The sequence below is a fragment of the Callithrix jacchus genome, chromosome 3 (genome assembly GCF_049354715.1).
Source record: "Callithrix jacchus isolate 240 chromosome 3, calJac240_pri, whole genome shotgun sequence".
Classification (NCBI taxonomy): domain Eukaryota; kingdom Metazoa; phylum Chordata; class Mammalia; order Primates; family Cebidae; genus Callithrix; species Callithrix jacchus.
Genome location: NC_133504.1, coordinates 48,922,116 through 48,936,057, shown reverse-complemented (window position 1 = coordinate 48,936,057; position 13,942 = coordinate 48,922,116). Strand labels below are relative to the sequence as shown.

Sequence of the window (13,942 nt, the reverse complement as noted above, 5' to 3'; positions counted from 1 at the left end):
AAACATGCCTTTTTTTGCTAGGCAGAAATAAATGGTTTTGGTAGGCAGAAATAAATACTTCCATTTTAGGCACCTTTGTGAATACTGCATTCTTGAGCAGAAAACCACTGCCCAATTCATTAAAAATTTTTTCAAGCTTCACATTGTGGGTTATGTATGAAGTTTACATTCATGAATTGTTCTTGTAACCCCTCTGAGAGCCAAGGATTAGTGTTACTGTTCCCTGGGTTCTACTCTTCTTAATTTTTGAAACAAGAATTGTCATTCATCAGGATACACAAATATGCCAGCCTAATCATAGACAAGCATCTACTATATTAGAAAAAGTATAAAAATTATATTTCTAAAATAGTCTGCTCTGCCATATGAATCATCTGTTTTAAATTTATTATGAAAATAATAAAATATTATTTTAAAAGCTTGGAGCATGCTGTAAAATATCAAAATTTTAATTCAAGCTCATTGCCCAAATATTTTAAAAAAGCTTTTCTTAAAATTTTTCCTCCTAAGTTTTTTTTAAGAAAAGGATTGTGTTCTTAGATTCTCAAGTAATTTAAGAATATTCATTCATATATATAGAGAGAGTTTAAGCTGCTGTTGGAATTTTTGGCAAAATATATCTTAACTGTTTCTAGACAGCTTCTCCTAGAGATTTGTATCACTTTCTTTTTGACTTTTAAAATGAGTTATATTTATTATTTTACAATACAAATTTATATATTATTGGTAAATAGATATCCTGATATCAATTTCAGGAAGTGCTCTAAATATATGAAATTCCTGCTGGGCACAGTGGCTCATGCCTATAATTCCAGCACTTTGGGAGACCGAGGCTGGCGGATCACCTGAGGTCAGGAGTTTGAGACCAGCCTGATTAACAGGGTGAAACTCTGTCTCTACTAAAAATGTAAAAAAATTAGCTGGGCGTGGTGGTGGGTACCTGTAATTCCAGCTACCTGGGAGGCTGAGGTGGAAGAATAGCTTAAACCTGGGAGGTGGAGGTTGCAGTGAGCAGAGATTGTGCCACTGCACTCTAGCTTGGTTGACAGAGTGAGACTCCATCTGAAAAAAATAAAAAATATTATTAAATATAAAATTTCTACATTATTTAAATGAGGAATACATAGCTTTAAGCTTTTTGTTTGTTTGTTGGTTTTTTGTTAAAACAAGGTATTGCTCTGTCATCTAGTGCAGTGGCATGATCATAACTCACTGCAGCCTCTACTTCCTGGGCTCAAGCTATCCTCTTTCTTCAGCCTTCTGAGTAGCTGGGACTACAGGCATCCCTCACTAAACCTGGCTAATTTTGAAACATTTTTAGTAGAGACAGGGTCTCGCCATGTTGCCGAGGCTAGTCAGGAACTCCCAGGCTCAAGTGATCATTCTCCCTTGGCCTCCCAAAGTTCTGGGATTACAGGTGTGAGCCTTTAGCTTTTTAATAGTTAAATAAAAATTAGATTGGATTTAAATAATTTTTTCCTATTTTTGTAAGGAGGAGAAATGTGATAAATAATTGTACACTTAATGTTTTAAACTGTTTCTTGTAGGTGCACAGTTGGATAAGATGGGGTTCACAATTATCAGAAAATGCATCAGTGCTGTTGAAACACGAGGTAATATGATTGAATCATTTCATTCATGAAAGGCCATAGGTATGTAAAATCTAAAAGTCTCTAAAAATACTTCTTGCATTTAAGTGTTATAAAATGAAATATGTTAATACAGAATGTTCATTCTGAGTATCAGAAGGGTCAGTTATTCATTTACTCTGACAATGTGGGATTTTCCTTTTTATTTACGTATTAAAATGTAAGGTCAGTGTTGAAATGAGAATTGTTTTAGTCTGCTAGATCTGCTATAGCAAGATACCACAGACTTGGTGGCTTAAAGAATAGAAATTTATTTTCTACTGTTTCTGGAGGGTGGAAGTTCAAGATCAAGGCGTCAAGTTCAAGGTTTCTTCTGAGGCCTTCCTGCTAGGTCCTCAGATTGTCGTTTTTTCTGTGCATGCATGTTTCTGGTGTCTTTTACATGGTGACGTTTCTATTGGATTACATATTGAAGGGCCTATTGGATTAGAGCCCACCCTAAAGGCCGCCTTTTAACTTGATCACCTCTTTAAAGCTCCCGTCTCTAAATATAGTCATGTTCTGAGAAACTGGTGGTTAGGGCTTCAACATGAATTTTAGGGGCATACAGTTCAGACCATAAGAATCCTTAAAAGAATCAGCAGTGATATATAAGTCATTGTAATCCCTTGTTGTTGTTGCATTCTGAAGATTCACTCCATCCTCTGTTGTTGTATGGGTCCCTGTTTAAGAAATAAGCTTGCCAGATGTGGTGGCTCATGCCTGTAATCCCAGGACTTTGGGAGGCTGAGGAGGGCAGATCACCTGAGGTCAGGAGTTTGAGACCTGCCTGACCAACATCGTGAAACCCTCTCTCTACTAAAAATATAAAAATTAGCTGGGCGGGATAGTGCCTATAATCCAGGCTATTTGGGAGGCTGAGGCAGGAGAATTGCTTGAACCTGGGAGGCAGAGGTTGCAGTGAGCTGAGGTCACACCACTGCACTCCAGCCTGGATGATAGATTCCATTTCAAAAAAAAAAATCAGCTTTATTGAGGTATAATTTGCAGACAGTAAAACTCACTGGTTGTACAAATTGAAGAGTTTTGGAAACAGAGAAAACATACACAGTTGTGAAACTATTACATACACAGAAAATTTCAGCCTGAATGGTTTTCTGGCTCCTTCCTCCCTCCTTGGTCCTTGTATCTGCTGGGGTGCTTTTTAATTTTTACTTTTTAAAGACAGGATCTCACTCTGTCACCCAGGCTGGAGGGTAGTGGTGCAGTGATAGCTCACTGCAGCCTCAAGTCCTGGGCTCAAGCGATCCTTCTATCTGGGCCTCCCAAAGTGCTAGAATTACAGACACAGCCACCATGCCTGTTCCCGAGATACTTTTTATCCCTTGAGTTCTGCCCGCTTTTAAAATTTTCAGCATTTTTGTACAAATGGAATCATGCAGTTTATAGTCTTTTGTCTCTGGCTTAGACTGTGTAATACCTTTGAGATTCATCTGTTTGATGGATACTTAGCTCAGTTCTATTTATTGCCTGGTAGTATTCTATTATGTGGATATACCACAATTTGTTTATCCATTCACCTATTGACAAATATTTGGGTTGTTTTTGTTTCCATTTTAAATATAAGGAAAGCTACTTCCTCCATTGACCAATAACCCAAAGCTTTTTTTTTTGAGATGGAGTTTCGCTCTTGTTACCCAGGCTGGAGTGCAATGGCGTGATCTCAGCTCACGGCAACCTCCGCCTCCTGGGTTCAGGCAATTCTCCTGCCTCAGCCTCCTGAGTAGCTGGGATTACAGGCTTGCGCCACCATGCCCGGCTAATTTTTTTTATTTTTAGTTAGAGACGGGGTTTCACCATGTTGACCAGGATGGTCTCGATCTGTTGACCTCGTGATCCACCCGCCTTGGCCTCCCAAAGTGCTGGGATTACAGGCGTGAGCCACCGTGCCCGGCCCCAGCATTTTTTTTAAGTCTAAGCAAAAATTGGGCTGTTTTGCTATGCAGCCATTCCAGCAGACTTTGGAGAAACTATTGAACGTTGCAAAACACATGGTTTCTGGAGGTTGACAGTCTCTTTGTTTAGAGATCTAGTGAAGTATAGGTAAATTGAATATTTAGTTCACTCTCATTTTTCTATATTCCAGTCTGACTTTGCATGACTTAGTGGGGTGAGGCACTGCCTTCGCATTCTCTCTCCAAACAAGGTCTCTGTTATAAAGACAGGACTGTCACCTGTGAAATTAGTGTGTCACGTAATGGAGGAATAGAAGCCGTTTTATGATTTGGGGATTTGCCCATCAGTAGCAACAACCCATGCCACAGAAAGCCATTCTTCCCACATTCTCTTACAGTGGCAGTTCGCACTGACAGGTTTTCATTCATTTCAATCTGCACTGAAGTTGAGCTGGCAAATTTATTATCCTGATACCTCGAAAGAATTTCAAAAAAACCCCTGCCATTTTAGTATCTTTCACTTAACACTTTTGTTTCTTTTTTTCTGAGTTTCTTAAGTAGAACTTTGTGTCATTTGCATGCTTATTAATTTTGATAAATTCTTTCACAAAAGGACATGTTTTATAGTTATTTCTGCCTGAACAGATGCAGACCTGTCTAGTATCTAGAAGACTTTCTGATTGGTATATGTAGTTTTATGGAGTGTTATATTACATTGAATGGCATAAATATATTGGAATCTGGATGTATTGAATGTGTTTTTAAAAATAAGAGAGAACAAGCATGTATTTTTCTTTTCGAGTATTTTTTCTCCTAAAGGTCTTTCTTTACTGAAACTTTTGCTTTCAGTGGAGTAATAGACTAAAAATAAGAGTTTAAAAGAATCATTTGTAATAATAAGTCAGAACTTATTATTACAAATGAAGAGGGCAATGGGGTACAGTGGCTCACACCTATAATCCCAGCATTTTGGGAGGCAGAGGTGGGAGGATTGCTTGAGCCCGAGTTCAAGACCAGCCTGGGCAACATAGCATGACCCTGTCTCTATAAAAAGTTTTTTAAAAAATCAGCTGAATGTAATGGTGTGTGCTTGTAGTGTCAGCTACTCAGGAGGCTGAGGTGGGAGGATCACTTGATACCAGGGGCGGAGTTTGCATTGAGCCTGGAAAAAAGGTTAGAGAGCTTCCAGTGCTATATTGAATAGGAGTGGTGACAGAGGGCATCCTTGTCTAGTGCCGGATTTCAAAGGGAATGCTTGGTGGGAGTGTAAATTAGTCCAACCATTGTGGAAGACGGTATGGCGATTCCTCAAGGCCTTAGAAATAGAAATCCCATTTGACCCAGCAATCCCATTACTGGGTATATATCCAAAGGACTATAAATCGTTCTACTACAAGGACACATGCACACGAATGTTCATTGCAGCACTGTTTACAATAGCAAAGACCTGGAATCAACCCAAATGCCCATCGATGATAGACTGGATTGGGAAAATGTGGCACATATACACCATGGAGTATTATGCAGCAATCAGAAATGATGAGTTCGTGTCGTTTGTAGGGACATGGATGAATCTGGAGAACATAATTCTCAGCAAACTGACACAAGAACAGAAAATGAAACACCGCATATTCTCACTCATAGGCGGGTGATGAAAAATGGGAACACGTGGACACAGAGAGGGGAGTACTAAACACTGGGGTCTATAGGGGGGAAAAGGGGAGGGCCAGTGGGAGGCGGAGGTGGGGAGGGATTGCCTGGGGAGAAATGCCAAATGTGGGTGAAGGGGAGAAAGCAAACAAAGCACACTGCCATGTGTGTACCTATGCAACTGTATTGCATGCTCTGCACATGTACCCCAAAACCTAAAATGCAATTTAAAAAAAAAAGGTTAGAGAGCTGGAAATAGTTGCTAAATAATATGAACAAGTATTGAACACTTCGTGAGTCTACATTACTAATAACCAGAAGCATTTAATGAGATCTAATTGAAGAATTACTTTTGATCCCTGTTTTCATGTTCTAAATATGATTTTCATTATTTAAAAATAATGAAATATTTTTCATTAAAATATTTTATTAAAATACCAAGCTGTATTTCATATGGCTTGGTTAAAGCCATTAGCCTTTGTCTTTTCTGTTTCATTTCATGTCTTTTCTATTTTTGATCTGAGTGCTGAAAACATATTTATTGGAACAGAAACATAAACATAAAACCCAAATGACTACTGCGCCAATACTATTTAAGTGTAATTGTTCTTAATCCATCTATTCAACTTGTATGTATGATTTATGAAATGTTCCATATTTTTCCCCTGTAACTTTTTCCCTTGGGTTGCAGCAACCAGAAAAAGTTTTTAGCTTTGAGCACAAAGTACTTTTTCTCTAATTGTTTTTGTGGCCAAAAGTTTATTTGCCTTGCTCAGGATAAACTGGAGATCTGGCAAGTGCCCAGATTCATCACAGGACAAATAGGAAGCCTAAACATCAATAATTGGATTCACATTTCTCTGGCTCTGTAGCAGAAACTTTAGTGAATGGTAAAGATATGGAATCTATTGGTGGTGTTATAACAGGGAGTGACTTTAGTGTCTACATCCAGGAAAATTGCTGTATAGTATAGCTGTGGGAGCTTATCTAGAGGGTAAAAGCACCATGTGCTGCCTGAGAGGAGCTCTTCTTTTCTCAAACCTAGAGCCTAGAAGCCAAGTTCTGAAGTCAGTGGAATAGCCCCTTGTTATTATAATTAACAGATTGTTAGCAAACACCCAGATCCCATTCTTTGCTTGCTTGCACATCTGCCTCTCAATAATGGTGGTCAGAGGTGAACTGAGGGGAGCCAGGACACGGATTCTATGTTTGAATCTCTCAGCATATTCTCTGTGATTCTTTCAGAAATGTCCGTGACAAACATACCTCAAGGCATCAAAAATGATATATTGATTGTTTCTGTGTCACCATCCAAGGTCATACGCACTTGGAACATCAGCATCCTTGGGTTCAGGTGTAGAATAACTCTCAGCTGGGGCTCTTGTTCCTTTATTTGGAAACTGTCTTCCCCACGTGGTAGTTGGGCCTGATGGCATTCTTCAGAGTGACCACAGAGCAGAAGAGGCACCATGAACCTTCTCCAACAGGTTCCTTGAGAATTGAGCTGATGTGTTGGAGGCAGCAGACAGATCCCACAGTTTAGGGACATGGGTGTTTCAGGATACGCTAAGCAGACAGGACATGTACGTGCTTCTCTAAATTGTTCTGCATGGCCACTTGTCTCCTCCACTAGGTTATCCTGTGTCCTCCAGCTGCTTCCACTGACAGCTTGACTGTGAAGTGAGCTCCACTTAGAAAGGGCTTGTATATGGAAGGTCCCTTCCCACCTAATTCACATTCTACTAATCCTTAATTTTATTGGATTTTGATTTAATTTGTCATAAATTAGTTTTTTCTGAAGCCATAGACACAGATTACCATAAACAAAGGAGATCATTTTAACTTAAGAATTTCAAAAAGTAATATGGACAAAATATTGTCTTAATCTAGATTAGGTTGTATATATTATGGATGTTCATATAAGATACAGGATTATGACTAAAACTTTTAAAATGAAATATTTGGCTTTGAAATTGTTAGGAATGAAAATAATTTCAGGTAGTTTTTGGTCATGAAAATAAAATCTCATTTTGATCAAATTTTACTCAGAGGTCTTTCCTAAAGTTGCCTTTATTAAAGCAGTCATTTATTCAAAAGAACTTTTTCTCCAAGATGATGAAGATACCCACTTAGAAGTTTAGTGTAGGCAGGCAGATCATAAGGTCAAGAGATCGAGACTATCCTGGCTAACATGGTGAAACCTCGTCTCTACTAAAAATACAAAAATTAGCTGGGCATGGTGGTGTGCACCTGTAGTCCCACCTACTCAGGAGGCTGAGGCAGGAGACTTACTTGAACCCAGGATGGGGAGGTTGCAGGGAGCCGAGATCATGCAACTGCACTCCAGCTTGGGGACAGAGCAAGACTCCGTGTCAAAAAAAAAAACTGTTTAGTGTAAAAAATCATAAAACTGTTTACCTGCAATCAGCCAGCCCTAGGAAGACCTGTATTTTGTTTGGTTACAGTATCAAAACCAAAAGATATTTTTGTAATCTTACTGCTTCCATTATATCACAACACATGTGTATAAAAAATGAGATACATTTATTTAAATACACTGGATTTTGAAGGCTGAATAACAAAAATAAACTGTCTCATTAAGATCTTTGAAAAATGTTTTTATGATCAATGTAAACTCATGTTGAAAAATGATAAAACATTATGCCGATTGAGATCATGTTGACTTGGTTCCTTTTACTTTTATTTAGTATGTAGAAAACGTATAATTGCATAGGTGGGTCACATTATCTTTCTATTGGCCATCCCTGGTCTGGACTTAGGGACCCTTCAGCTCCCTAGCCATCCAGCCTACCTGGGGCACAGACCCATTATGGCAGCTGTGAGGTTGAGTAAGCCAGTCGGGGAAATTTCATTCACCATCTCCTTAAGTAGCCCAAGCCATAACTGACTGAGAAAAGAAAGACTATGTCATGTCTCTCACATGGATGCCGAGAATCTAGTCCTGCCTGTAGCTCTTAGAGCAGAGGACCAAGTGTTCCTAAGGACACACTTTGTACCTGGCATTGAGTTGGCCTCAGGCAACAGCTGCTGTATTAACTATTTAATTCTTGGCACCTTACTCTCTTATATTTACCTTTGGTAGAGAACTAAAGATTAAAAAGGAAATTACATAAGATTGGACTCATTCCTCCTCTTCTACTAAATTCTACTCTAGCCTCCAACTGCTGAAGGTGGCTCAATTCTCCTTACCTCTTTCTTTACATGTTCTTTTGGAAATGACATTTGATATTTCTATTATGAACTTTGTGATATTGTAGTATTTGCAAGGCTTCAGACAAATGTCTAAAATGTACTATTGTTCTCAGTACCCTAAGATGACATTTTTAGTGTACAACGTAAATAACATATATGATACTTATAATAAACATAAATATATGACCTATGGATATTAATACATCTTGGTCTGGGTATGACTGGCAGTTATTTGGAAATTATTCTACTTTTGAGATGACAAAAAACTCCATTTTGCTACAGTATCAGTATAAATTAACAAACCATACTTTTCCATAGAGTAGTTTGCTAATGATGTTTTGGCACATGTGGGAGTCACATCAATTGGTCTTTTATTCACCAAATATTTGTTAATAATATGGTCCAGCTCTACCACTAGGAAGTGACCGCTTTCTTATACTGAGCTAAAAGACTTCCTAAAGCAGTTGTTCCCAAACTTTGCTGCACATTGAAATTACCTGGGATCTTTAAAAAAAGAATTTTTTTTTTTTTTTTTTTTTTTTTTGAGATGAGTCTCCCTCTGTTGCTCAGGCTGGAGTGCAATGGCATGATCTTCGCTTAGTGCAGCCTCTGCCTCCCCAGTTCAGGTGATTCTTCTGCCTCAGCCTCTTGAGTGGCTGGAATTACAGGCATGCACCATGCCCAGCTATTTTTTTTTGTATTTTTAGTAGAGATGGGGTTTCACCAAGTTGGCCAGGCTGGTCTCGAACTGCTGACCTCAGGTAATCTGCCTGCCTCGGCCTTTTGAAGTGCTGGGACTACAGGCGTGAGCCACAGTGCCTGGCCTTAAAAATGTAGCTGCCCGGCTCTCAAACCCTGTCAGCCAGACTTAATTGCTATTGGATGTGGACTGGGAAATAGGATTTTTAAAATTTCCCCAGATGATTCTAATATGTAGCAAAGTTTGGGAGACCAGTGTCCTAATGGAAGGGTTGGCTTGTGTGCTGGAGAAATGGAATACATGATTATTACCTTCATGTTGATAGTGTCCCGCTACATGAGAGCTTTTCTCTTAATGTCTTTTAAAAAATAATGCAACCTAAATCCAAACAAAACAGTGAAGTCCCAAAGAAAATTGCACAATGTTCTTTTCGTTCCCTCAGTAGCAGAAGACTTACCATAGCCAAACCCTAGTTCTAATCAGTAGCCAGTCAGTTAACCAGTATTTACTGAAGCATCACAGGGTGTGCATAGTCATGCTCTAGGCCTCTGGGATACATGTTCAATGTTCATTACATATAATCCTTAATTTATTAGTGGCTGACAGAACAAAAGATTTGTAAGTAATTGAAATATGCCAGATGATAAAAGTGTTACCAGTTTGCACCCATTAGGAGAATCTGAGTGTGTGTTGAAGGATTGGGAAAAATGTGATGTTAATTGAGGACTGTCTTTAGGAGTAGGCTTTGTCAGATTTAAAGGATAGGAGAGTATATTTTGGCATTTAGAGAAAACTCAGCAAAGATGTAGAGACAGAGTGACTGAGAAAAGACAAACTTGGTTGTGAAGAAAACATGGAGAAACGGTAAACGCAGGTAATCAGGCATATGCATTAGATTGCAAAGGAACTAGGTAAATGCTAGAAGGTAGCAGGTAGCAAAGAAACAGGCATTCAAAAAGTACATATGAAAACTAATAATGGTTGTCGTGTGTGGGATGCCCCAGGGTTCTGCTTAGGATGTAGTATTTCTCAGTGAGGTAACTGATTCTGGATATTAAAGTTTGGCAGTGGGGTGGATAGTGCAGACACATCCGAATGATTTTGCTGAAGTCGTCCTATCAGTCACATTTAGCAGTTGGTTGTGTAGAGAGGGTAGGAATTCTGCAAGGAATTTTACCTTGAAGGGTTAGTTTGGGTAATGAAGGATGTCAAGGAAATTCAGAGGTCATGACAGACTTCATAAGATACCAGGAGCACTAGGATTGCTTCTTGGAAACGCAGATTATTGGGCTTAATCCACATCTGTTGAATCAGAATTGTTGATGGCTGGGTATCTGTGCTTTAGACAATGAGAAATCCATTAAGAATAGGTAGAGAGAATAATTTCCTTCTTCTTTTTTTCTTTTCCTCATCTGATTCTCTGATCCAGGAACAGGATCAAATGTTTGTTAATAATGACCTGATTACTCTTTTTCTTGTTGTTGTTTCGGTTCTGTAAGCAAATTATTTTACTAGGACTTTTATCCAAAATTATTTGAATACTATGTGACATTGTTATTTTTCATGGTCTGGGTTTCCCATATATTGCTTTTTAAAAATTTTTTTAAAATTACACTTTAAGTTATGGGGTACATGTGCAGAACGTGCATGTTTGTTACATAAGTATACAGGTGCCATGCTGGTTTGCTGCATCCACCCCCCCAACCCCTCGTCATCTACATTAGGTGTGCCTCCTAATGTTATTCCTCCCTAGCGCCCCACCCACCGACATTCTCCAGTGTGTGATGCTCCCCTCCCTGTGTCCTTGTGTTCTCATTGTTCAACACCCATTTATGAGTGAGGACATGCTGTGTTTGGTTTTCTGTTCTTGTGTCAGTTTGCTGAGAATGATGGTTTCCAGCTTCATCCATGTCCCTGCAAAGGACATAAACCCATCCTTTTTATGTCTGCACAGTATTCCATGGTGTATATATGCCACATTTTCTTTATCCGGTCTATCACTGATGGGCGTTTGGGTTGGTTCCAATTGTTTGCTATTGTATACAGTGCTGCAGTAAACGTATGTGTGCATGTGTCTTTATAACAGGATGATTTGTAATCCTTTAGGTATATACCCAATAATGGGATTGCTGGGTCAAATGGTATTTCTATTTTTAGATCCTTGAGGAATCACCACAGTCTTCCACAATGGTTGAACTAATTTACACTCCCACCAACAGTGTAAAAGCGTTTCTATTTCTGCGCATCCTCTCCAGCATCTATTGTTTCCTGACTTTTTAATGATCGCCATTCTAACTGGCGTGAGATGATACCTCAGTGTGGTTTTGATTTGCATTTCTCTCATGACCAGTGATGAGCTTTTTTTTCATGTTTGTTGGATGCATAAATGTCTTCTTTTGAAAAGTGTCTTTTCATATCCTTTGCCCACTTTTTGATGTTTTTTTTTTTTTTCTTGTAAATTTTGTTTAAGTCCTAATCTTCGCCTTTAAGGGACAGAAGAAGCCACAAGGGCTTTCCTGAGAGAGCAGGGTTTATGAGTGCCCTGGGTCCTGGGGCCATACAGCGTTTGGGATAATGATGGATATAAGGTAGAACTTCCATCCTAAAATGTGAGGTTGAGGGAAGAAATAACAAAATGTTAAATGCAGTCAAGTTTTGTTATGTCAGAAACCAAAAGCAGTTACAATTTCAAATGCGGTTTAGGTGAATACCCGACAAACCTGATCAGAAGTGTTTGTGGCAGCCCCTGTTCACTCATCCCACTGCCTTACCTGCAGTCCCTCCCACCTACCATCTATGCTTAAGGTCTGGCTTCTGGTGCCCTGTAGTCATTTATTACTGTGTGGGAAAACATTCCCTAATTCTCAGGTAGCTTTATACCACCTTCCCTCCACTGTCTTGGTCTTGCTGAAAACAAACATTACTGTGCAGCCACCACGATTTGTAGCTCTCCCATGATGGAGTCCTCTGCTTTGCGGACATCTCTGGAAAAAGACAGCAGGCATGGTCTACTCCCCTGTCCCTCCTGCACCTCTGAGACATCGCTCACTCTTGAGCTGAGTTCTGCAGGGGAAGAGGAATTGTCCAGGTTTGCAAGGATGCAGGGCGTTAGAAGGAAGGAATTTAGGCAGAGGGATGAATGAGGGTCAAAGTGTAGATGTTGGAAACAATGTGATGCATTTGGGACCCCAGGGTCATCAGCAAGATAGGAGGAGCATAGAAGTGGAGAGTAGAGGGAGGGAGAAATGGAGGGAGGCAGGCACTCAGTTTACTTTGCTGAAGGGTTTGCCTTGTGTTTGAGTGATAAGGAGCTGTCAGGGTTAAGTTCCAAAGTGTTGCAATCAGATAAGCATTTGGAAGTATTCTTTACCTCTCAGATTCTTAGTTCTTGAGAGAAAAAACAAGGAAGTTTATGCACTCTACCTCCCAGCTTTGTGAGGATTAAAGAACAAGTTCTTTGTACATAGTAGCTATTCATTAAATGTCTATCTTCATTTCCTCCTTCATTCTTCTCCTGCATTGTTTTAATCTTGAAATGTGTGTGTGCCTCATTTGGCAGTTATATTGCTTGGTATTTTAAATTATGTTTTCTGTTTACTTTGTTTCTGGATCTTTACTATTTACTCAGAGAAAGTGTCTTATTTATCTTTTGCTTGCCTCTTCTCATTTCTAAATACAGGCATGCCTTGCACATATAGTAGGCACTCAACAAGCAATGGCTTTTTGCTTGAGTATTCAGATTTAACTAAAATTTCATATTGGTAATACTCTGTGTCTCAACAAGTTTTAAAGTTATTAAAAGAATTTATTCTTCTATAAGTGGTTGGAATTAGTACTTTCACATGTAGGATTGGTTTTCATTCCTTTATGAATTTATGTCAGTACCTTTCTGAACCACAGGTGATAATACTACACATAGAAAGGTACATTGTGTTACGTGTGAAAGAGTCTTATGGTTTCAGAGATCGGAGTGTAATTTTTGTTTTACTCAGTGATGTTTGTTTTCAGCAAGACCAAACAGTGGAGGAAAGGTGGTATAAAGCTACCTGAGAACCAGGGAATGTTTTCCCACACAGGAAATTGTTGAGACACATATAATTTCTTTGAGTAAATACAAATGAGCTGCCTCCCATGAGCAGTGCATTGTCTCTTTCTGGGCCTACATGACACCTAGGTGCATGTACTATAATATGCACAAACAAAGTAAGACTCTTGAGCTTAAACATCTTTCAGTTGCTATTTTTAAAATAGTCATTACCATTTAAAACTAAATTTGGATGCCGTTTTTGTTTATGAAGTTTTTCTCTAAAAATCTTCCATATGTGGATAATTTGAATATTCACTTTAATTTTCTAGAGTATGGCATTAAAATGTCGGTCTAGGCAAGCTGTCAGTTATCAAATTCAGCATTGTAACAAGGCTGTGAATTCATGGGATAGAAGTAGGAAGCCACATGTAAGATGTGACAATCTTTGCTTTGTTGCATGTAAAAGCGAATTTATCTTCCTTCGCAAAGGAAAGTTTTAGATTTTTGGAAAACCTTACCGAAGTTGGCTAGAAGATTGCTTTGCTCCAGAGCACTTTGGAATTGTACGGGGGTCTCAAGATGGGTTCTGGTAGATTACAATGCATAATTTCAGTATTAATCTTCGGGGTGTGGAAAGGAAGATGCCCAAAGTGTGAACCGGAAACATATTTTACCAATTGCACATTAATTTTAAATCTCCAAGGGCAATGAAGAAAATAAAGAACAGCTGTCCTTGGAAAATTTACAGCAAGTAAACTAGAGTTTCTCAGTCTCTTTTTTAATCAAAATGGGTGTGAGGTGAATGTGG

At 38.9% G+C, this 13,942-nt stretch overlaps 1 protein-coding gene across 6 annotated transcripts in view; it reads left to right on the top strand.

Annotated features, from left to right (window-relative positions):
- ARHGAP10 (Rho GTPase activating protein 10) overlaps positions 1-13,942 on the top strand; it is a 345,584-nt gene that overhangs the window by 193,974 nt on the left and 137,668 nt on the right. For all 6 annotated transcript variants that reach the window (XM_078366438.1, XM_054252873.2, XM_035294477.3 and 3 more), the window contains one exon: positions 1,548-1,613. In XM_078366438.1, coding sequence (XP_078222564.1) covers positions 1,548-1,613 — 66 coding nt within the window. The remainder of the gene's footprint in view (positions 1-1,547; positions 1,614-13,942) is intronic.